At 39.3% G+C, this 26,389-nt stretch overlaps 1 protein-coding gene across 10 annotated transcripts in view; it reads right to left on the bottom strand.

Annotated features, from left to right (window-relative positions):
* The window catches only part of RBMS3 (RNA binding motif single stranded interacting protein 3), a 716,669-nt gene that overhangs the window by 86,240 nt on the left and 604,040 nt on the right, over positions 1-26,389 (bottom strand). For all 10 annotated transcript variants that reach the window (XM_074575088.1, XM_074575087.1, XM_074575089.1 and 7 more), the window contains one exon: positions 5,862-5,968. In XM_074575088.1, coding sequence (XP_074431189.1) covers positions 5,862-5,968 — 107 coding nt within the window. The remainder of the gene's footprint in view (positions 1-5,861; positions 5,969-26,389) is intronic.

Below are 26,389 nucleotides of genomic sequence, written 5' to 3'. Positions count from 1 at the left end.
AAGAAATGTAGCATTTCCCAGTGATGTGTGCTCCTTAAGCAGCTGCAAGTTCTGAGAAAAAAGCGGTTGTGGAGAGAAAAATATACAATATTGAGGTCAAACTTGGGAAGTGATTCAGGAACCTCAGAAGGTCAGAGGCTGAGCTGATAAACACAATGACAAGTTCAGATACCCAAATGAATGACAAGAAACCCTTTTTGTCCTACAGAACTGGACTGGAAGTCTGATCTACACAGCTTCTGTTCCTGGGGTTGGGTCACGTTGTTCCCACTTCAATTTATCTGATGAGTTAAAAGATAAGTGCTGAAGTTTAAGAAAGTTTAAAAGAAGAAAAAAAAGAAAAGAAGATAATATCCTCCTCACAGAGACATATATAATACAATATACTCTGTTTCCACAGCTAACTCATATATTTAACCTTGCCATCTTCAGGTCTACTAACCATCTGCTTTTGGGGATCTGCACACCCGTTTTGCTACCACTCTGATCCAGTGTTAAATCAGCTGTGGATTACAGTCACATCTGCACACTCGATGTGTGTGTTACAGTGGGTTGGGAAGACTTCCAGGGATGGCTTACAGCACTACCGAAAATGACAGCCCACCAGATATCTGTCAGGGATACAGCAGAGTGCAGAAAAAGATAGGACCTTTTCCCCTGTCTCTAAGATCCGTTTATTCTGCTTAAGAAAACACTGTTGTACTAGCTGAATTTGGAGGAAAACCCATCTGCCAGAAAATCTCTGAGGCAAATGGCATGGCATTTTTCACCGCAGAAGGAAATCCAAAGCCAAAGTGAAAACTAAGAAAACTAACCTCAGAGAACTGGTACAGTCCTGATTCTATATGGCCCTTATTATGAGTAAGAATGGTCCCTTTTAAAATCCTGATTTCAGGGATAGTGGGTCATCATTTTAAGCTGGTCTTTGGTATTTGTGTCACTTAGGCACCTTTTCAAAATGTTGCCCACAATGACAGCGTCTTGTGTCACAAAGAATTTTTAAGTCATTGCTCCGTATCTTTTCACTTATTTGCCAGTTACCTTTCCCCTTTCTACTTTCTCTTTTCAGGGTCAATTTGCTAAACTAAACTTTTGCTGAAAATAAACATGCAAAATACCGACCAATGTCTAACTAACATGGACGCTAAATATACAGTTAATGTCTGTGCGTGGTTTGCGTATGAGGGTACAACTGCATATCTGGACCAGCCTGGGAATTGTCTCCCACAGAAAAGAAAGCATTATTTGTCTAGGTATAAAATAATACATCAGCCCTAGACACTGAGAATTATGGAACACAACTAAGTAGTACCTATCTCCTTGGAAGTATAAAAAGAAATCTATGCCCGAGTTATAAATGGGCCTGGCACAGATTTACTAATCATTTCTAAATGCCTGCTGCTGATACAGAAGGGATGACTGGCACCAAGATCAACTGCTTCAGCACTCCACTGGCACTGACTTTACAAAAAAATCAGGAAGTCTCTCAAATTACCTGTTGTATATTTTTCTCTTTAAATTACTGTTTGCATTAGATAAATGTGTAATGAGTAGCAGATAAAAAGAGAAGCTGTTAACGAAAGAAACATTCCCAAGTTACTAGGTCATCTTATTTTTTTTTAAAGAAAGAATCAAAAATATGTTTAATTCTTTAGACATTTCTGCAACTGATCTTGAAAGAAAACAAAGGAGAAAGGGGGAATGGAGGAAGAGAGGGAAGGGGAGAAAATGGAGGTTAACTTCTTGGCTATTTAGAAACAAAAATATAACCCAGATTACAGAAGCAAGAAAGCAATCAATAGAAGAATTATTAGTGGCAATTATTAAATATCGTTATAGACACCAGACCAAATTCAGTGACAGGGAGGTTGCATTCAATGGTGCATGTCACTGTTATGATATATGCACCAATACTCTAACAATGATACTCTCTTGCAAGAAAGACAACGCAAATATTTAAATGGTCTAAAGTTTACAGAATCTTGCAAATGAAGTATCAGAGGTTTCAAAATATTGTGACTGTAAAAAAAAACCTTAATCACTTTGGGCTGACAAGATACGGAAAGGCTACCATTTCTAGAACTGTTCTTTGTAGAAGAATGTAAACAATAATAAACTTCGGGCTGATGTAAAGCATTTAATTTGTTTTCAGTTTATGTGAGATTTCTCCCTTTCTACCAGATAAATTTCAAATAAACTCCCTCTTAAATACACATATCAAAAGATTTTATTTCTGAATAACCAAAAGAAAGTTTCAGTAAATCTGCAATAAAAAATTACGTTGTAAAATTTAAGTTGCAATTTTTAATCCAATCTGATCTCAATTTGTAACTACTCTTGATTCCCCAGATGCGTTTTCAGCTAATGAACATTTTTTGGAGATACGTCACCCACATCTAGACTTGTCAATTGCAATTTAGAGGTAAATTAAATCAAATATTTTACAGACAGAATTTGAATATGATTACCCTCTATCACCATATCAACGTGATCTTGTCAGGGGAAGTTTCAAAACAGACTGCCGAATTAAACTAGCGCGACTCAGGAAAAACTAGCCCGAAAAAAAAAATAATTGAACTTTGTGCAGAAATTGTGTCAGTTATTAGGCCAGGGTTTCACTGCAAATATTTCCAACATTTGCAGGTTTCACTATACATTTATTGCACTTGTATGTTAGGTGCCTAATTTGACAGCCTTTTACAAAGCCATCAGTAATCTAAGCTCTCAGGTCCTTAGTCGAGAACTGGTCAGCCATCACAAATCCTTAGTCAAATGCCTCAGTAAATCTGCTGAGTATTTCCTGAGGCTTCAAACAAGAGTGGAAGGGTAAGGACTAGAAAGTGCTATTCAAGGTCAGGCATTCTTCCCTGGTTACAACTGGCCAAGTAACCAAAGAACAAAAAAAAAAACACTGAAAAGCCCTAGAGAAATTCAGTGTATTCCCTAAGACTTGACTTTATAAGGTAAGCCAGTTTAACAGCCAACTAAAATATTTCTATATGGTTACGAAGCAATCTACAAAAATGTATCACAGGAATAAGATTTTCTATTACATTCTGCAGTATGGCCCAAAAAACTTTATCAAAAAACCCAAACTAATCCTCACTTATAAAATTCCCCAGAAGCTCACCATAAAAGAGAGCAAAACCTCTGAGAACAGCACGGCCAGAGAGGTAAAACCTGCTCTTCCCCCTGAAATCTCCTGCCATTTCCCCCCATATAGCAGAGTATTGGTCGCAGTTGCCTGTCTCTGCTCCCCATACTCAAATTTGAGGCCAGTGACAGAACTGTTAGTGCCATTTCTTTGGGGTCTTTCCTCCCAAGCAATAATCCTCAGCAACACTCAGTGTTAATGCTGGTTAAACCTCAGAAGTTTTAGAAATGTTCTTCACATAAGTATTCAAGAATACAAAGGCTTATCTGAACAATAGCCAAATACATCTTGGTCTAGATACCGCAGGATTTGGCTAGGGTGGAAATACTGAGGGAGTAATCTCTTGGACACTATTTCAATGCTTTTCGTCGGGGAAGAAACCAAGAAAAAGCAGAGGTTCAGGGTATATTTCCACATCCCATTTGTAATCAGAACTATGACGCTTGTCATATATCAATTATTTCTCACTACTCACTGCCCGTTCTATTTTAAAGAAATTAAAGTTGACAGGAATAATTGTAGGAAGGTTACCCGAGTGCTGCTACACAGAGAACAACTGAATGGTACATCGTAGTTAGAGTAAGATCATTAAAGGACAAAGAGTTAGAAAAACCCTATTGCATATAAAATGTAAGAGTAATTACACAGAAGGATTTGACATTGGAAATAAAAAGATTAACAATGCTGGGGAAGAAACGCAATAAATGAGTGACCCTAAAAGAGAACATGCATTCTTGACTAATATCCAATGTGCAGCCGGGTATTAGCCAGATGTTAGTAAACAGAGAAAATCTAAGGAAATAGAAGAAAACAGAGCACATTCCTAGCCTGAAACATTCCTGAGTTTGTATCTTTACAATCTTTCCACATTTGTAGATTATACCATGACATCAGCTCTGTAGTTGACCGTGAACAATAAGGAACGATGTCTCCCAGCACTGAAAACTAGTTTTTAAATGTTGATAGTATAAACACACCCTGCTTCTAGGTCATAGAGATATCACTTCACTAGCAGCAAATGAACTACCTATGATATAATAAGCTGATGCCCTGAGGCCACAGGCATAATGGTGGTTTGTTGGCTTTAACTTTATATTCTCTTGTTTATTGATTTGAACTGAAGGGAGTATAGAACAGTGGAGTTAATAGCTATGATGGCATTTACTATTTAAACAGGGATTTAGAGGTCTTTAAAATATAGATTGTTGACCTTATTGAAGGTTTATTATTGCCTCCTATATAGACCTTTGTTTTTCGAGCTCACTAAAATGGCCTGAGTCTACTGCTTGAAGTACTTCTTGGGCACTTGTTCCTCGGTAGATCCTTAACATGCCAAACCATAATGTCTCCTAAGAAGATGTCTCCATTTTGTGAGACATACGACATAAGAGACTGCAATGAACCTTTGGAGACTTCTGCAATCTCTTGTAGCAAATGTGGCTGCCACACTGGCACTTTCAGCCCACAAAGCTAAAAATACTTTGGAGCATTGCTGTTGGAACAGTGTACAAAAACCACCTTGCTGGAGGGAGAAATTTCTATGCTTTCAAAAGCCCTTTCAGTTTGTTTTAGGAGCTCACCAATCACGCTAGAGTATGTATGTCATAAAGTAATGGTCCGAAAAGTATCAGGTAGCAAAATCAAGTAGTTACAAAAAAGCAGAAACTCTCTAGAATCACGTAACTTAGAAATACCAAATAATTTTTTGTTTATTTGCTTTGTGAAATTGAAGTAAATATAGCAAAACCCACCAACCCCCCTCCCCCCCCCCCCCCCAATAATAATAATAAAAAAAAAGAAACAGCTTATATTCTAGTGGGTCACAACTGAGCAACATACTTTTTTCTTCCTTGAAGTCTAAATCGCAAACACAAAGAACAGGTGTTTAGGATAGAAATACTTCTAAAGTCCTTCAGGCTTCATAGTTACAATCATGAATAAGAAGGTACTATGACCAGACTTACCTCATTTATTCAAGTGTCTTTATCCTATAATAACATTCAAGAAAAGTAAACAAACTCTTGAAGAGTCAAATAAATTCCTTTCTTACTTCACCCACATTTGAAGTCACTTCATGTACAAGTACATAGAGAGGAAACTCCAGTAACAGACTATTTGCAGCAGAGCAGAAAGCAACTCTTAGATTTATTTTTTTTTAAACTTTGTACACGTGATGGAACTGAGGCTACTGTAAACTGTTTTGTCTTGGACAGAAGGAAGAGCCCAGCTCAGATAAGCTTTTGGAAAACTTTTACTTTTACTTGAACATTTGGATGTGCAAGTGCATCTTTCCCTTTTGTAACAACCCACCTGTTCCCCAATGACGTTTTATCAGCAGGAACTATATGGAGGAAATAAGGTTTTTGAGTGTAAATTGATTTGGGGTTTATAAAAGGTACACCACGGGCCCTGATGGCACACCAGTAAGAGAATACTGGGCTCAGGTCTGGCTGCAGACAGAGCGCTTGTGGTGGGACAAGGCTGCACACAGTTCCACACCAAGCTCTGAAATTCTGTTTTCCTGTAACTTTACACTCCGCACATTATTATAAGCCTCCCTCTCCCCCCTGCTTATATACCTCTTTCTGTGTGAAAGTATTGTACTTTGTGTGCAATCTGATTTCTTCATAGCCCTGAAAGGTAGACCTCCAGGTCTGCAGCTGACTTCTGCCAAACCCCAGGAAAATAATTGCCGCGTGGCACTTACCTCTCCTTCTCTGGGCCACGGCCTTCCATTCTGTGTGTATTTGCTTTGATTCTGGCGCTTCTTTTGCCCTCCATCAGCAAATTTGCACAGCAAAGGCTCAGTGGGGGCTGTGAAGACAAGAAACCCAGTCTATATTAGCATCCCCCCCAAAGAACGTGATTATACCAGCAACAGTAGTGCTTTGTAATACTGATCTTTTGAAGTAAAATCTTGCCTTCTGCAGATATTTTTTGCCTCTTTTAGCCTTGACTCCACTGGCAGCTGTTCTTACTAACTAAGCTTCAAAAATATATACTGGCAGCCCTTAAAAGAATTTAGCAAATATTGTTGAAAAAATAATCAGCCTACGCAGAATGTTAAGTTGCTGTAGTGGAATAGTAAAGTCAGGCATTAGTTCCAGCTAAGTTAGACACGTATTCATGACCAGCATTACTGCAAGGATAAACACTGCTTTACTAAAGCAGCTTTCTGTTTTTATTGTAAAAAACTTCGCAAGAATCTGCTTAAGGAATAAGCGTTCTCACTATTTTTGTGTTTCTCAGCACCCAATCCTTTAAAAATCTGAATAAACAGAATAAAATAGAGACATTTGCCAAGCACAGTCCAATTAGCTTTCTTTTCCTCTTAACTCCTCTTTTAAGCAAGTTGGCAGCTGAGAAAACCCCTTTCCTCTCCCACTGAGATCTGGTGTGTGTGAATACAATAGTCAGGGGGGCCGGAGCCCCAGGAAGAAAGGATATTCAGAGAGCTGCACACCCCAAAAGGCAGCTCACAATAGGGCCCCCTAGTGAAGAAATTACCACACATCAAACGGGTACAACAGGAAGGGAACTTTGTGTCTTGGGATCTTTTCCCAGCTATCCAGCTTTTAACAGCCTCCTAAAATATTTTTTCAGCCAAAACTGTAATTAGCGTGCTGGTGGGAGCTTGCCTTTGCTGCCTCCCTCTTAAAAGAAGGGCCAGATTCTACCCACTTCATTAGGTGTATGTCAAGACTGTCCTTTACTGCCTACATCAACAGATGACTGAACCAATATTGGCTTGGTTGAAAGAAATTTAAAAATGATGTGTCACAACTGAATTTTTTCAAGAATTTTTGGGTTCCCAAGCATGAAAAGTAGAGGCTCTAGTTACTTAACCAGGGTTTTTAATGGAAAAAGGCAAGAAACCCATTTTTTTTTTTCTTCCTCCTTGTTTCCTGTTTCTGGGAAGCTAGAAATGTTGAAACAATAAAAGTGCAGGGACGTGAAGGAGACGTTGCAGTAAGGGGTTAGTCAAGTTGCTGATTTATTTATTTGTAATAAAAATTGTAATTTGCTTAAAGGATGAGATAAATTCATATAACATTAAAACAAGCTCACCTCCCCCTACCTCTTAGTTACAGACAGCTCAAAATGCATCAGAAAGCACAGATTAAACTGTGACCACTTCAAAACTGCAACCAAGGCGCGATGCACACAGAGAATCTCACATCAAAAACACAATTTCTCATTGGGACAGCATCACTTTGGCTACTTCTGAACCTTTAACAGCTTTGTTTTTTCATTACCATTTTACCAGGCTAGTAATTTCCAAGGTCACTAGAAACTGAACTGCAGGGAACAATCCATTATTGGCAGAAAGCTCGACTGTGTGACCCCAAAGGTCCTTCCCCACCTCTGACTTCGATTATTGTATCAGATTTTGGTAGAAGCAATGCTCAGCCAACCATTTTAAATTTAAAATAATGAAGGTTTAAAAGCATCCAGGTGGCTGTGGAGATTCTTTCTGCAGAAGGAGAGATTTTACAGGGCTGACTGCCCTGCACTTTCACCAGTTTTACTCCACAGCGCGATGCTGCGTGATTTCAGAGCGGTTACTTACAATTCACTTTGATGTGACTGTGAGGGAGGAGCAGGTGCTAAGCCAGCGTTAGAGAAAGACCTATTAAACGTCACATCTGAAGCTTCAAAAGCTTTTTAAGTACTGAACAACTATCAAGCAACATGCGATACCATTAGGAGGGGCATGTAAAAAAAACCCTGCACATTGGATATTTACACATGCCATGATCATCTGCTAACGTACACATGTGGTACTAGCCCATAGACTATGATGTGGCTGAGCAAGCTAGGAAGTCATATGGTTTCCTACATATCCTCTCTATATATTAGCCAACCACAAATAGGAAGCTGTTGCTTTTCTGGACTTCCCAATATCCAGCATTACCATCTGACAACTTCTTATTTGTTAACTTGGAGCTTCCTAAAGTTGAGTGAGATTGAACAGGACTGCCAAACAACTTTACCCCCTCATCTAGAAAAAAGTGAAAAACACTGTACAGACTTTTCATGAGGTAGAGAAGAAGATGGAAAAGGAAAATGGTACCATGCCCTTCACAGGCAAGTTTCTGCAGGGGGGGTTATATTCCTCTACAGCAAACTGAGGAGAGTTCTGGGGAAAAAGTTGATCTGTGCTGATCAACTTTAACATAAGGAAAAAGATCAAAAGAAAATGTTCTGACAGGAAGGCGCAGTCCAGATAAGATGGTTTTGGCCTGTTGTTTTTTTTTTTAAAAAAGAAACCAACCACAGGCACGTAGCATATTACATTCAGCAAGATAGAAAATTGTCTTATTAACTCTGAAGTGGTGAGGTCTTAATGGTTTACACCTGGAAACAACTATGGTAACCAACCTCAAAATATAAAGAAATCAAATTAATAATCTTTCTTCTTTCGGGGCATACGGTAGAGTGTAACAGAGTCTTAGGAGTTCAAACATGTTCCTCTAAGTAAACAGAAGAACTCAAATCTCTGGTTTACTTCATTCCTCTTGAAATCCCTTGGAAGAAAGGTTCTCTAGGCTTTGCAAGATCAGATGTACATGAATATTTGACATTAATACCATCATTCTTACTAATCAAATACATAATGACAGAAGATACCAGAAAGAGCATATCATATTCTACTACATCAGCAAAACTATTTCTAAGTAGAATTATTTTTTAATGGTTTCATGAAATACCAGAAGTGCTTTAAAAATATTAAATTTACTTCAGACAAGAAACAAAATCACTATTAGGTACTATGGTTATCAATTCAAAACCAAAATATTTAGGAACTATTCAAACAATATCAACATTATGTGAGTAATATCAAAGGATTGCAGCAGAAGTGGGATATTTTACCCCCAAATACTTCAGAAAGGGAAGAAGGAAAAGGGGGGATCTTTTAAACTTTTTCTGCTTTTGGTCTCTTCCATTCCAGACAGATATTCTTCAATTTATGGACTGAATTTTTACTTTTCTCCTTTTCCTCTGTATGAACACGCTGACTGAAAATAAATGCCTGTGTCCCTGCCTCTTCTCTCACCTTTTGTACTGCTGACTTAATAGAAAATGTAATTTGGATATCTGTACATGTTCATATTTTGAACCGATAAGCACATCTTTTTGTAGAGTTCTTGACATCCTCAAAGTTTTGAGCATGTGTGGTATTTTGAAGCATATCTGGAAAATCTACTGTTGGTATTTTCCTGTCAGAAAAGTGAGAATTGATTCACTTGAGACAAATTTCAGGCTATTCCACCCTGATAAACTCTTCAAGATAGAAGGCACTGCTCTTTCTTTGACTTCTACTTGACAGTAACAAATAGAAATATCAAGAATAAATAACAGCTTTAACCTGAACAAGGTTCATTAAGCCATAACCCATTTTTCAAGGAGAAGATTTAAATGCTTGCTGTAGTTCCCATCCAAAGCCTGCTCTAGTTAATAAGACATAAATAGCCCTGAACTTGGCTTTCAGTCCTGAGAAGGAAGCGGGATCAAATTGATAGTGCTTCTAAACAGCATTTGCCAAGATATTCAGGGCTGCTTTAGGAGAGGGCAGTAGTTGCTAGTGTTCAAATTCTGTTCCCATGGAAGTCAATGGCTAAACCCTATCTCTCTTCAATCAGGCCCTGAATTTACTCTGAGAGTTCAGTGGAGGTGAAAGAGAGAGACTGGGTTTATGTCAATCAAGCCTGTCGATATTGTTGGAGTTCCCTTAGGAGATCAGCTTCTCATGCTCCACTACTTTAGATGGACAGACTGTGCAGACAGACAGCACTGAACTGCTAAAAGGCTGTTATATCACCAAAAGTAACACTGGGATTTAAAATAGCACAAAACCTTTAGATGGAGGGAGATGGGGATAACACTGCTTCCCTCTTGAATCTGGCAGCCTCTTAGAAATGTTCCATCTCGGGAAAGCAACTTCAATTAAATTGGAGAATTCAACAAAAAAGCAAACTTCTAACTAGTTCTGAATAGATAATTTCCTTATTCTTTCATTCATCGGAAGGCAGATACACTTGAGCTTCTACATATGCAAAAATGTATATATTCATGAGCATGTGCTTCATAAAGGAAGATGAAAGCTTTCATTTGCATTCAGTGAATCTTTTTCATTATTTCAGGTGCTCTGAAACTTTTTCTATGTTAAGAGTTACTGAGAAAAGCTTGTCCTCCACAACTTTCGATTCCTAGTCATATAGCATCATCTGTCCAGCAACAGCAAGAATTATGCATATAAAAAAGTAATAACAAGAACATATTTATATATTTTAATGGCTTCCACTATGAATATTTTTGAAGACAGAATATTTTTCAGCATGTTAGGAAGAGTTTAATCTCCTCTTCTCATCTTGTGCAAAAACGACAGTAACATTTCCAGTAGACAGCCTAGCAACAAGTGCACTGTGAACATTCACGTGGGTCTTTAAACACCTTCATTTTGTTAATGTGAAGAAAAATTATGAGAAAGTCATTCGTATATCAACGAATGGTCAGTGCACAGTCAATGATCTTTTTCAAAGTATGTTTTTATGAGAAAGTTGAATTAATTTATTTTTCAGCCTTGACAAATCCTCCTCTGCCATAAAAACCGGAGCAGAGCAATAATTTGAGTTCACAATTACACCAAACATCCAAACTTTGATCAAGCTTTGATAACTCTTTTTCTTCTTAACTCCCATCCGAATTTTAAGTATTTTGATGTATGAATATCTGATTGAAACATCCATGCAAGAACGAAACTCTTTGTCTGCCAGAGATCAATCATTTTTAGTCTTTAAGAATAACTTCATCCTACAGTAACATCAAAGCCACTTTGTAAGCAGACCTGTGTACTCATACAGTATTTCAGAGGGAGACATGAGAGACACACAAATGATCTAGAAGCAAGGCAGGACAGAGCAAGTTAAAGTTCTGATTCTATACCTGGGCTCAGACAGATGTACCCAGCAGGACTACAGTCAGAACCGTAGAGACTACAGAACCCGCAGAGTTTCTTTACAACATGAATTGTGCTGCTGTAAGCTTTAAAATTGTAAAAGTCTCAGGACCCCATCAATAGAGCGACTCTCTGCTCTACTGAGTCCACTGGCTTCTAGGAAAGTTCTGTCATGCAGTACTTACTCATTCCAAAGTCATAAATAAACAAAACTTGAACTTTAAAGAAGATTAGAAAACAACCATAGCTATTCTGCTCTTGGAAAATGAAGAATTACAAAAGATGGTACGTGACATGAAAGGACAAAAGGACATAAAAGGACAAAGTGTTAGCTGAGTAAGGAAACTGCGAGTAATGAAGCAAATAAACACACCATCCTATCCCACATCGAGTGCTTGACTCATCGAAGGACAGAGTTGGCAATTTTGTGGAGTAATAGATTTTGTCACAGAAGTCCACAGCACTGGATGTGACGTCACAGACTAGCCCTAACATAGATACATAGAAATATAATGAAAGCACACTATTACATGTTCAAATGATTCCTTGCTGCTCAGTGTTTTTGCAAGAGCCAGTGCTTTTACACAAGTCAAGCAATATACAGCATATTTGTCCAGTAGGTTTACAGTTAAATTTAACTATGTGATATTCACTGGACTTGTACAGCTGATTATGAAAGCAATACAACGAGTTAACACTGCATTTTAGTTTCTACAACATACCACTTTCACAATATAGTTATAGAAATTGGGGGAAAAGCTTTACATAATAGAAAAGTACCCCAAAGCAACAATTAAAAAGCAAACACCTGTTTGGCCAGCAAGAAAAAAAAAAGTGATTTACTTTTGATAAACTGCATTGTAGCTTAAGTAATTACCTCTAGTTCACCTCTTTGTCTCAACAAATGGGAAGCAATCCTTTCATCTTTTTGTATAATAATTATTTCTAAAGAGCAAGAATTTATTAGAAAAGGAAAATAAATCCCAGAGGAGAAACAGTGCGTCAAGCATAAAGTTAATGTTTCTACTCTGTGAAACGGGAATTACTTAGAGCAGGTAGAACAGCTATGTATAAGCAGTATGCATAGGTTGGAGAAACAGCATGCCAACTGTGAAGCGCGGTCCAGATCTTGTTCCAATCGATGCAAACACTCCAGCTACTACACTAAAAAGTTATACTTAATCATATTGTGGCAGAAGCCCCTATAAAGATTTGTTAGAGCAGATCAGAAGCTAAAGCGTCCTACCTATGAGAAACTACAACATTCATTTTACTGGGTTTTTTTGCTTAAAAAAACTGTTTTCATTTTCAAATTTCCAATAGAAGAGCAGATTGAGAGTGCCTGATTGAGGCCTACTAAAAGGCTCCATTCCAATGTTGCTGATAAGGAGAAACTGTTAGAACGCAATACATTATTTTATGGAGATAATATATAGAAACAGATGCTTCAGTATGGTATTGAAACTTAAATAAAATCAATCAAAACAGCAAAGCTCAAATGCAGTATTAAAGCAGTGCTGAAATGTTGTAATATGATGGCATATTTTTATTTTAACAGACTCCATTTCTCAACCTACTCTAGTGCTGGTCTCTGTTGGAGAGGACGAATGGATGAGGAGCAAATCCATAACAGAATTAAGGAGTTCATTAATTAACTTCATTAACTAATAACTAATTACATAATACACTGCACTTTAATGTTGGATTCTGCTTTTATGTTAAATAAAAGGCCTGAATCAGAGCTCACAGAAGTCGGAGAGAGATTCTCAGTGAATCCAAAGCCACTCTACTGAAGCTTAATTTAAATTTGAGGTAACTGCGGGGAAGAGCAGAGTTGGACCCGTGAGCTTTGCCAGAGAAAGCAGCTTCCTCAAACCTGATGATACAGAGACGTTCTGCCCCACTGGAGGTCCCCAGCATAAAGCTGGAAAATATCAGCTGTAGTTCATCCTTTGAGCCCAGCGCTATGACAGCTCTTCACAACCTTAAACCACTGGATGAAAAGGAAGTGGGGTCCTTGAGGAGTGATTTCTTTTGCAGTTTTTAAATTTCTCCAAGAGCCTCTACAGCAAAACAGGAGGCCCTTTTATTGAATGACTGTGCAATTAAACCAACTAAGTATATGCATCAACTTGCAGAAATCATTTCACGCACCGGTGCTGAGACCTGTGACTTTTGGACAGGACCCATAACCAACTAAGATTTGAGGCACAATGTTTTAATGTGCCAATTCTAATTACAAAATATAGAATTTGGCTGGATTAACACCTCCTGCAAAAACGACTTTGATAGACTTCCTTGGATTCCTGCCTCACTGGAAAGAGCCATGTACCAAAAAATTGAGACAGTATCGTATTCTGAAGAGAAGTGTTGGTTACAAGTTATCCAAAGCACTTCACATATTATCTGTGAGATAGATAATACATAAATATTGAAACAAGTAGATATAACATGGTTCTTTTTGTTGTTAAATAAGCAAAGCTCCACGCTTGCTCAGTCAGCACTGTTAGAAAGTGAATGCTTAAGAAACCAACCACCTTTGAAGAATTTCTGTATGCAACTTATGTGCCACAGCTCCCCTGTATTTCTCTCATGCCAGAGTAACTAAGCAAGACGAAAGAAGAGCCTACACAGCCTTTCTGAAAACTATGCAAGTAATTAGTAGAATAAAGACATGATAATGCAATGGTCCCCTATCAAGAGTTTCCCCCCGTTGACAATAGCTGACAAGTGTGAACAGTTTTCAAAGAACAACAAAAATTATATTTTTTATGCTTTTGTATAGATTTTGCAAATGCTAATTACTATCCAGGATTCTGATTTCTACGTTTTTTTTTTTTAAAAAAAAAAGGGGTTGCTTTTACCATTTTTATGCCATTGGCTTCTTGTACAATTACTGTTGCAGACGCTTAGTAGACTACACATGTTTGGACAGGAGTTGATTCCTCCATGTGAAATGAAAAAAATGCCAAACTTACTTAAAAAATATTCCTGAAAGCATTTTAAAACAATCTACTGTTTTTCATTTTGAATTCCTAGACCATGACTTGCCACGCAGGCACAAGCTTCGGCCATGTGTGACAAGGAACTAGGAGGGATCAGTGAACAGCATCCAACCCAAGGTCCGAAGATCCAGTGAAGTTGATGAGCTTTAAACTTAGAGCTGCAATCCCTTCATATTAGTACCAACATGTAAAGAAAGTCAAGACAACCCCTAGCCTGTTATTAGGAACGAGTTCTCAGCAAAAACCTAGAGTGAGGTTCTGCTGTCTCACAGTGTTGCCCCCCAGCCCCGCGACACAGTGAAGCTGAGAATTCATATATTGCAGCAGTGAACTAGAGGTCAGGTCTGAGTTGCATCATATTTTTAAACAAGTAGCACCCTGACTTTAATGCATTTACTTCTTATTGGAGTACCACTTGAATGCTGCTGTACCAACGTACACCAGCTGAGTGTGCGGTTCCAGGAATCCCATCTGCAGGTAAAAGATTTTCGACTGAAAAAACCTCCTCTAAACGTGAACCAAAATCCACTCTTTAAATCCCCTCTGAGACTGCCCTGTGAGCTTTCAGGAAGATTGTACTTCATATACCTTTTTGCCCTCTCCCATAATCTCAGAAGTTATTTTGTTTGGATGAAAATGGAGATCTTGTATTTCTTACTGTTCAATTATTAAGGAACAGCAACAGAGTCAGCTTCATCTGAAAGGCTCAGCGATTTTTAAATGATCTCATGTACCGTAATTTATAATGGAAAATCAGGTGCAAATAGTGTGAGATGCTTTCTAGTTCCCCTCTAATGGAAATAAAATGAATCCCTGGTAATGGGTGACCCTACTTGCTTCTGTGGTCACCCATTTTACTTTTTAGTGTTCTCTTTAGCAGTCTCAGGAGAAAAGAGCAAATGCATAGCTTTTATCCAAAGCTGCTTTTCAAAACAATAGCTCTGCACTTCTGCTATAAAATCTATTTTTACTATTCTCATAAACTAATGTTATTGATCACAGAGACCTTGCTATTATATCCCACTAAGAAAAACTTACTTGCACTGACAGTCCAAAGACAAAACAATTGGAATTTATGCAGTACAAAGAATTAATTCTGGCTCTGCTAATACAAGGTTATTTCATATAGCTATTTAAGTATTTCTTTATTATTTAGTATTGAATGTATTTATTTTAAATTATATTTCATTGAATTATTTGTTAATTTTTATTTAGTAATTATTTAGATAAACCAGACCGTTGCCATCACATCATTCCTTGTCTGTGTGACACTGCTAGAACTAACACTACGGAGGAAAGGAAATTCCTTTCAAACATATGTTTTCAATATAAACAGGGAAACCTGGCCAAATGTCTTATGTCAATACAATGATTTCTTTCCACCAGCATAATGATAATTGCTGTACACAGACATTTATTTTTGACTAATTAAGGTTGAGTCTTGGCATTCGCTGATCACACTCCAACATATGTATACCATTAATGTCCAGAAGAGCTTATGCAACACAGTGTTAAAATGCATGAGGAAGAAATGCTTCAGTTATGACCATTAGCTTATTTAATTCAGACATACATGTTTATATACTACATTTCATTTACCAATTGTGGGGAAAGACACATCTGTGTGTCTTTGTGAATGGTCACTGCAATAAAAAAGTGGCCATATATATAATGCTAACATTATTTGCAGCTCTACTCATAGCCTGCTAAAAAGCAGTAGAAAATTGTAGATAGGAACCATGATTTGGTTCGGGTAAAGATGCCCTGTGCCTGGTGAAAGCAGTAACACGACCTTCTTGCTGAAACAGCATATTCCTAGAAGCACTGATTAGTGTGGATGCATGACTTTGCCTAAGTCTTTAGCAGTGGAACGAGCTGTTCCCTGGGCACCCAGCCTCATGAGCTAGGAGACAGGGAGGGGAAGCTGAACGAGGTCATCACAATTAAAGTGGAAGTGATCAGTGACCTGCTACACGGCTTGGATGTGCACAAGTCTATGGGACCGGATGGGTTACATCCAAGAGTGCTGAAAGAGTTGGCAGACATGCTCGCCAAGCCACTTTCCGTTATCTACCTGAAGTCATGGCTAACTGGGGAGGTCCCAATGGACTGGAGGGTAGCAAATGTAGCACCCATGTACAAGAAAGGCAGAAAGGAGGATCCGGGAAACTATAGAACTGTCAGTCTGACCTCGGTACCAGATCATCTTGAGTGCCATTACAAGTCATATAATGGACAAGCAGGGGATCAGGCCTAGTCAGCATGGGTTTATGAAAGGCAGGTCCTGCCTGATGAACCTGATCTCCACAAGATGACCCGATTATTGTACAAGGGAAAGGCTGTGGATATTGCCTACCTAGACTTTCGAAAAGCATTTGACACTGTTCCCCATAGAATTCTCATGGAAAAACTGGCTGCTCATGGCCTGGATGAGCATAAGATCTACTGGATCAAGCACTGGCTGGACGGACGGTCCCAAAGAGTGGTGGTCAATGGAGTTAAGTCCAGCTGGCGGCCGGTCACAAGTGGTTTTCCTCAGGGCTCAGTGTTGGGACCATTTCTGTCTAACACCTTTATTGATGACCTTGATAACGACATAGAGTGTATCATCAGTAAGTTTGCAGATGACACCAAGTTAAGCGGGAGCATTGATCTGCATGAGGATAGGGAGGCTCTACAGAGAGACTTGGATAGATTGGACCAATGGGCCAATGCTAACCGTATGAACTTCAACAAGGCCAAGTGCCGGGTCCTGCACTTGGGCCACAACAACCGCGTGCATCGCTCCAGGCTTGGGGAAGCGTGGCTGGAGAGCTGCCTGGCAGAAAAGGACCTGGGGGTTCTAATGGACAAGCGGCTGAACATGAGCCAGCAGTGTGCCCAGGTGGCCAAGAGGGCCAATGGCATCCTGGCTTGTATTAGAAATAGCGTGACCAGCAGAAGGAGGGAGGTGATTGTCCCCCTGTACTCAGCACTGGTGAGGCCACACCTTGAGTATTGTGTCCAGTTCTGGGCACCTCAATACGAGAGAGATATTGAGGTCTGGAGCGAGTGCAGAGGAGGGCAACGAAGCTGGTGAAGGGCCTGGAGAATAAATCTTATGAGGAGCGATTGAAGGAGCTGGGACTGTTTAGTTTGAGGAAGAGGAGGCTGAGGGGAGACCTCATCACTCTCTACAACTACTTGAAAGGCCACTGTAGAGAGGCTGGTGCTGGTCTCTTCTCACAGGTAATTAGCGATAGAACAAGAGGGAATGGCTTCAGGCTGCAGCAGGGTAGGTTTAGGCTGGACATTTGGAAAAAATTCTTCACAGAAAGAGTGGTCAGACACTGGAATAGGCTGCCCAGGGAGGCGGTGGAGTCACCATCCCTGGATGCGTTTAAGAGTCGTTTAGATGTGGTGTTAGGGGATATGGTGTAAGGGAGAACTTTGTAGAGTGGAGATGATGGTTGGACTCGATGAACCCAAGAGTCTTTTCCAACCTAAATGATTCTATGATTCTATGATTCTATGAAATATTTCTGTGTAAATGAAAAAATAAACCCAGTTTTTAACCAGCTATCAATCTGTTCAACAGTTTAAAAATATTCAGAAATATTCAGATTTACTTTTTTTTCTCAGACTGCCTAATGAAAATCCTTTTATTTAAATCAGTTCTAATTAAGACACATTCCAACAATGACTACTGGGTGCAGCAGCAAAAACTCCAATCACTTATAATCTAAAGCATAGCTGAGCAATATAATTTTGCCACTACTGTGAGAAAGAAGGAAAAGCTGAAGGGAAAATTCCTTTTATTGTTATTGCCATTCTTTCATTTTATTCTTCTGCATTCACTGGAAGACATAATGTGTATGCTCTAAAATGAGGGAGTTTGCTAGAAGCTAACACACAGCATTGCCAGCTTCCTCACTTAAATGCAGGAATACCTTTAAAAAGTGGATTTGACCCTGACTGAGTCAGACCTATGGCTCGGTATAGGTTACACAGCAGAAAGCATTTACTAGACGGGGACTGACTGATTCTTAAAGGCAGGAGTTCATTTCGCTGTGGTAGAGAATATCCAAATCACACTAAACACCTTGGACAGGATAATTACTGTGTACCACAAAACCCCACTGCGTGCTCTACCATCTTCTCCTGTAAACAGGCCCAAAGGGAGGGAGGGAGGGAATACTTCAGAAAAAACATATAAGTAAGAACACTGATATCCCTTCCTTTTTCCTCCCCAGCAGAAGAGGTGAGCGCAGCCCAGAACTTGTACCGCTGACTGCACAGCACCATAGGACACACCAAAACCCCCCACAGCTCCAGTTCGGTGCATCAGCTGCTCCTCACGGCAACTTCCAAGCCCCAAGTCTGCAAGGCAGGCTTTCCTGGGTGCTACTGAACTGAACATCACTGCTCCTCTCACCAAGAACCTGCAGGTAGGGAGCAAATGCGGCACTGGCACGTATGTGCCGGGAAAGGAAGAAAGGGACTTGGGAAAAAAAAAAAATTGCTTAGCGATTCCATTTCCTTCAAGGGCAAGAAGGCAATAAGCCCTTGAAGCCTACCACTACCCGGAGCTCCCGCCAGGACATGGGGGCTTAAAGTAAGTCTCTGCCTTCAAGGCACAATTATACCTGTGTTTTACATAACAGAAAAGTGCACAGAGGTTTCAATGTGAATTTTCCAGTAAGTCACCTATTTATGACAATACTTTATCCAAGGGAAAGACAAAAAAAGTAAAATTATAATATTTTCCCAAGACAATGGAAGATCTTATTCATACTTCTTATCTCTTTTCAAAATGTGTTGATGATACCAACACTAAATCTAATGTGCTATGACATAAGGAAAATTCTAACCCTTGCAGCTTAAAAATCCTTTATTACTATCTGAGACAATATCCTGGAATATTAAATAGATAAAATTAAACCCTTCTGAAATTTTCAAGTGCACAGCTTTCAGCTGAGGGTAGAGAAGGAAGCAGGCTTACATATTAGAGACTGAGTGATAACCTAATCTTCTTTAACTCTGTGTAATACATGTCTCAGAGGTTGTATGAAGGTCATGCTAGATCCCACTTTGCCATAGGTCCAAAAATTGCAAAAGGAATGTCATTTCAACGTTAAGCTTGGAAAAGTAAAAATCAATCCTGTACTCTTTTAGTTAAAAATACTGGAATAACAGAAGTGAGCCAAACACAAGGAAGAATAAGTGAAAAAGAAAAAAAAAAAAGGTGTAGAAACAGACAAGGAAAAACACCTTAAAGAAATGAAGAGAAAACCAGGAAGAATCGGGAGATGCATACTTCTGAATTGCCCTTGACAATGTTCCAGCTTCACACAAGAGCAAATGCAACTCATGTCCTTTTCCATTTCTGGATTACAGCAGAGGCCTTCACAAGTAGATGATCAGAAGGCTGGAGCACCTCTCCTATGAAGACAGCCTGAGAGAGTTGGGGTTGTTCAGCCTGGAGAAGAGAAGGCTCCGGGGAGACCTTATAGTGGCCTTCCAGTACCTGAAGGGGGCCTACAAGAAAGCTGGGGAGGGGCTGTTTGCAAGGGCATGTAGCGACAGGACGAGGGGCAATGGCTTTAAACTAGAGCAGGGGAGGTTCAGATTAGCCATTAGGAAGAAGTTCTTTACAATAAGGGTGGTGAGACACTGGAACAGGTTGCCCAGAGAGGTGCTGGAGGCCCCATGCCTGGAGACATTCAAGGCCAGGCTTGACGAGGCTCTGAGCAACCTGATCTAGTTGAAGATGTGCCTGCTTCCTGCAGGGGGGTTGGACTAGATGACCTTTAAAGATCTCTTCCAACCCAACGCATTCTATGATTCTAAGTACAAAGACTGCAGCAAGAAAACACTATAACTGAAGAAGCAAATGTATGGGCTAAAGATCACTGTCTATAGCAAACCGAATAACAGAAATTTCTAGTAATTGTGGTTTTACCTGAAAACAGACTGAAGACCTGTTCTGTTGCACTATGAGGAACTCACTAAGACTGGTGTCAGAGTAATTGTATGGCATCAAAACATGAATGAAACAAAGACTGCAGAGTCTCCTCTATACAAAAATACCAAGGCTCTGTTATCAAGGTTGATTTGAAAGCTTATCTCAAAACTCTATATTCTATATACCCAACACTTGCATTCCACAGGAGATAAAGTTAGAGATGACTATGTGAAAGATGAAAAAGCAAGGGCCTCTCTTCCAGATAAATTACGTTATGAGAAACAGTAACAGGCTCTGACACCAAAATCTAACCATTTTTTAAGTTTTTTTCCCCATTTGGGTGGGATCCTTCCTTAGTTTGCAGGCATGCCGACATGATGAGTCTGTGCAACTCCATTCAAAGCATGATTACAACCAAACAGCAGTATAAGAGTCTGGCCTGACAAAAGCCATCTCCAGCTGATGTGAAGCAGCAATTTTCTTCAGAGCAAATGATTTCATGAATCAGCCAGCAGGGAGTGACAACATTCTGCTGCCAGCGACTAAGTGTGTGACCTCTGGGTTGTAATTTCCACCAGCTTAATAAGAGTCCATTGCAAACGTGATCATATTTTTCACTCTGCTGTTAACAGAGATGCTAATCTGGCTCTCAGTTTCCTTTCTTTTTTTTTTTTTTTTCCCCCCTTCTTGCCAGCTTTATTGCTTACAATGTAGTATTTCCCTGGAGACAGAACAAAGTCTACTCCACGTTGATAATAAAACTTGAAGACAACATAGTAGACTAAGAATTAAAGGGCAACAACTTTTCTACTTTGAGGAATGTGGCAGGCCTAGCACTGACCTCATGGCCTTCTCCTGCCATGAGAAAGCCAGCTCAGTGCTGTTCCTGCTGAACTCTGCAACCTGGTGAGAAACAGACAGACTGAAGTGAGAGAGAGAAAACCTTTTCTAGAACATTCTCTGATACAGCTCCAGAGATGGAAGAAAAATCCCAGAGCCCTGAGGATGGTGAGAAGAGGAACAATGAGGTTTAAGTGAAGGGTAGGGTAAAGATTGAGTAACAAAATCACGAATACTACCCAAATTTGTAAATGTTCTCCAAATACTTCAACTAGGATCCGCACACAGATAAAATCTCCACAATCTCCACATAATAACCACAACACACTAACGTCAATATTAATGCTACAGGATTAACACAACAGTAGAATTACTGCACTCCCTCATGAGACTTGATTGTAACTCTAAACCATGGTAGGAAATGGTTTATTTATACCTTTAATAGCAGCGTTGAGGAGAGGAATAATGGAAACCTACGTTTTATTGAGCATCAAGATTCTAGCTGATTGCTGATCCTAAAAGGAGCTGCAACAAATGGTTAAAAAATGCTGTCATTAAGCCACATTTGTTATTCCTATGCAGTGCACTTCCACTTCTTGCGCTGTTACCAGTGGGAAAGACAGAGCCTCAGGCTCTGAAACTCAGCTCCGAATTGAGGACAAACTTCTAATACTGGAGATAAGATAAGCAGTGCCAAGGGTGGAAGAATCTTTATTGAATAGGCCAGCATGGACTTGCTGGTGGACAAGGAGATGAAAAATGTAAGATTTCTTTGTCTCCACCTCTGTCTGAGGTGCCCAGAGAACTGGACTACTTGGACACGTGCCATATAATTAATGTGCATCTATCAAATTGTGCATTCAGTGGAACAGAGTCATATGAGATTTCCTGGAAACTTACTGGTCAGCTACATGGTATGTGAATGGGGTTTTTAACTAGGCTGGACAGAATGTATTTCCTGGACAGAAATACGAGTATATGTGACATCAGATGCAATCACAGTGACCTAAGGCTCAGCCCAGCACGTTCGCACCAGGCTGCTTTTGCCCCTGGATAAGCAAAGACTAAAGTGCGTTTGAGCAAAAGCTCCTGCTTTTAGGGCGCCTTTGTCCCAAGCCAGAATAATATTGCACGTTTGCTCCAGGAAGACTTGCTTTACAATACTAGAAGAAAAATACAGTTATTTGAAATGGTCAGCTTGGACCAAACTAGCTTGTTTTTATTATCAGTTTTTACTGTGTTTACATAGCATACAAAATGAACACAGAATTATTCCAGGTTTAATCCCATACCTCTTATTCCTGCTTTATAATTCCACTGTAGGAGAGTCTTCTCATACTACCTGAACTATTCACATTTACATTATGCAGCATGTTCTAGTGTTGCAGGATTAGGGTACGAGCATGCTTATGTAGTTCTCAAGCTGTGTCATGACATGCTCCTTCAAGGTAACTTGTGCTGCCACTTTTTGTACACTTAATAAGGTGGTTTTTTTACGGTGCTTGTCACAGACTTTGTTTGCAAACACCTCAGAAGCACTAATGAATTCATTCTCCCAGGAGGTAGTGAAGCATTTTCTTTGTTTCACAGAGAGGTGCGCTGCAGCACAGGGATAATGCAAGTTGTCCAGTGTCACACAGTCACCGGGTACAGATCTCCTGAGTTCCTCTGCAGCATTTATTCATAAGATAACCCTTCTCAAAGAGCTCTGCCTAGGCGCCCTATTTTCTCAGCCTCATTTCCCACTTCACTCTATTTCAGGGAAGATCTCTTTCACCAATCCAAGTTTGCAACGCCACCATCAACTCACTAAAATGCTTCATCAGAAGACAGCCCCATCTACAGTGCTCAGGAAAGTTGGGCTTGTAAGGATAGTAAGGACTGGATGCCATTATAGGTGTACACAGATACATTTCTCTGCATGTTTGTGTCTCTGCATATAACACATATACGTATACTTGTCTGTATATGTGCATGTTACCAGGTATGTGTGGAAAGTTATCAAATACAGAACATCAGAACAGTCAAAGTGCAGTTATCTAACGCTTCAAACAAACCTGTATTATTTACTGGAATATTTAGCTGTTCCAAGCTCACCCTCCTATATCCCTAGAGGGCAATGTCACCTAATAGGTTGTGCTCATGTCCCTGTCATCTTCATATAAAGCTAAAGATGACAGACAGAAATAAGTCTGCACTTAATAAAATTTAATTCAGCTATATATAGACTGTTCCCTCTTTACTTTCAAGAAGTTTTGCAGCCTGATTTCAAGAACAGTAAAGCACAGCTGATTACCCAAAATTTACCTGTCTTTGCAAACCTCTGGGATTTTCCTACCACATCCCATTGTTGAACAGTCTTAGGCACAAATAAAGAGACAGTTCGAGACATACAGAACAGCATGCACAAATCTAAGTGCCTGCACACGAGAAACTTGAAGGAAAAACAGAACAGTCCCTCTCTCCTCTGCATGTATTGCCTTGCTGCTTTGCAATTAATATTCTTTTTCATAAAGCCAAGTTTCCTGTTGGCAAAGTCCACGTTCATCCCCAGGTCTCACTCCACATTGACTCTCATCATTGTTCAGCTTGCATAATACGGCTCTGACTACTCTGGTGAACACGATTTCAATGGTCTCCTCTCCTCCGCGGGTGAAGTGAAACCCCTCACTTCAACAGCAATGTGCTACCTCTGAACAGAAAGCGATGTTTGGGGAGTGAAGTTTTCCAGCAAAGCTGCAGACAGTGCGACCGCAAGGGAAGCTGTGACTGTTCAACATCTTTTAAAATCAGAATAATGTCGTGTAATTGCTTTAGTGATGGATTTAGCAGTCTGGATTTAGTCCCTGAAATATAAAAATGTAGGCTTCTGTTGTTTGCTTCCTTTTTGTTTTAAATGATTGATAATTATTTCACAAATGTCTTCCCCTGACATTTGATTTGCTAGATAATACATAAACATACAGTTTCTAATGGGTTTTCCGGCCTTTTAACCTAATTTCTTTTCTCATTACTTTTCATTTCGTTTCCAATTCTGATATAAAATCTATTTTCCAGAAAATTTTTGCGTGATCTGAAGCTCCCTCACTTTAATAATGTACAGAATGATATTTTAAAATAACAACAAAACCAAGATCAATGACAGCAGAGAAGCAAAATCAACCCATATTTTTAACTTTCCTCTGTCATGTTGAACTGCTTCACACACACACTCTCTCCAAGATGGTTCCAAAATTATGTTGGAAACTAATAATTATTTTGTGTATGTGAACTTTAAAAAAAAAAAAATTGCCACACGAAAACAGTTGAGTGAGGACAAAACAAGACAGTTCAGGATGTATTTTTCCGTCAAATACTGGCTGGCATTGTTACTCTATTGCAAGGATTTGTTAGCTAATTAACGATTAGGCAGATCATGGAGACGATAATTTAAGAAATGAAAATTACATGCTTTACAGTTTTTTAACACAGAGAGAGAAAATAATGGCTAGAAATTGAGATACTTATATGAGTGTGCATAAAACAATGAGAAAAATCTCAATGTTAAGGGAAGAGAAGTAGTGAGTAAGTATTCCAGTACACTCACTATTTTCAGTGGCAGTGACTAACAAAATCCAGTAACTTATTTTCCATAACAGCATTTACAGTCTTTGGAACAAAGCAGGCTGTAGTAGCAATTGTTCTGCGTGTATCTTTGGGACTGGATTCATTTACTCAAATTTCCTCCGCATGAGGAGTTAAAACTGCCTTTTTTGGTCTTCCTCAGCCAGTTTAAAGCTGTGGAAGTCAGTGGGACCATGTGCAAATTATTGGTCTTAGGGCACACCATGTCCACCCACCACTCCACTCATAAATGCATGAAAATGCAGGTCAGCTTTCTAAAGAAAACTGCTTACAAGTTTAAAGGATGATTGCCCTTTTCTTTTTCCATTGACAGAATCCTACACAACTAGGAGACATAGTTTTTTTTCTCCAGTGAAGATTCTCAATATGCCATCTGTATATCATCATCCTTTACACAAAGGCCCACCGAGATTTCCTAGCATTGCATTAAACAAATTAAGCACGTTTTTGTATTGCTACATTATTCAAAGCATTGTTCCCATGCTCTAAGACTCAGAACAGAAGAAGTCTTCCGAAAGAGACGTCTGAAGAGAACACATCCAATCTGCTATTCAACCTATTTTTTCCGTTCTAAAGTCTCCTTTTTTTTTGAAGGTGTGGCTGTGGGTAGAAAGGATAATGCAATAATGATCTTCAAGCAAGAATACCTATATTGTAAAATCGCAATTTATTCAGATGTCTTTTCCAGTGTAGCCTAAAGAAATAACCTGACACGCTAACAGACAGGTTTCTATTTAAACAAAAAAGAAAAAAGAGAAGTCCCTAAGAAATAGCCTCTAAAAACATGTTTTTGACTTTCCTCCTTGAATTCCACTGACAAAACTAATGAGTGAGGTGACAGGAAACCTGATATTAATTCTGCAAGTTCTAACTAGATGTGCAGGAGATCTAAGCCCGAGGAACAGAGCTCGAATGCAGAGCAAATAGGCAATTATTCTGAGCACAAGAATTCTGTGCCTGATGATGACTTGCCTGTCTCCGTTCTCTGGTGTCGGTTCTACAGAGACTGTAATCTTCTATGTTGATGCCTATATTCAATCTTAATGCCTGATATTGAGTGATGGGAAGCTGTAGGGATTCTTGCAAGATTCATCGTTAATAGGTTTAACTCAATTGGCATGCCTGCTCGGGGTATTTCATAAATACATAACCTACAGTATGTGATCAGAATAATTACTTAGAAACATGTAGAGCGCCCATCTCAACATGGCACTTTTTGTTCTACAACTTTTGCCACCTTTTGCTTTACCTTTAGCCACTCACCTTTTAAAAATAATAAATGCTGGTAAGAGGATATGGAATGATTTCCCTCTTTTGCATGCACTTAACGTGCACTCATACAGCTCCTGCCTTTGTGATCTGAGGTTCTGAAGGAATCCAGCTCTCAAAAAGCAAATTTTTGCCACGTGCTGGGATGGCTACAGTTCTCCTTCTCTACTGTCTGTGTGGACTGTTCTATACTGATGCAAGTTATAGTCAGAAAAAGAAAACTCCCGTCAAAAAGAAAACTAAAGGTTTTGCATGAAAAATTTTTGAGAAAGAAAAGAAAATCCTGCTGCAAATGTACTTTCAAGTAGCTTAAAATTTATCCAGCTGTTTTGTTCTATTATTAATCTTCCATCTCTTGGTCCTCTCTTTTCCAAATCCAACATCTGCGACCTTTGTTAGGATATGACGTGCTGGAGATTTATTTGTCCACAAGGCCTCCCCGTACATAATACAATTGCTATGGTTTCTGACCTGTCTGAACACTGTCATTTGCAGTGGACTGCATTCATTTATATGAATGGACTTTCATGACAAGGATCTCAATGACCCACCAGTAGAAACATTCTTGGTATTTGCCTCTCTTGCATTATTGT

This window comes from Larus michahellis, chromosome 2 (genome assembly GCF_964199755.1).
Source record: "Larus michahellis chromosome 2, bLarMic1.1, whole genome shotgun sequence".
Taxonomy (NCBI): Eukaryota; Metazoa; Chordata; class Aves; order Charadriiformes; family Laridae; genus Larus; species Larus michahellis.
The sequence above is the reverse complement of the archived record's forward strand: the minus strand, read 5'-3'. Positions and strand labels throughout refer to the sequence as shown.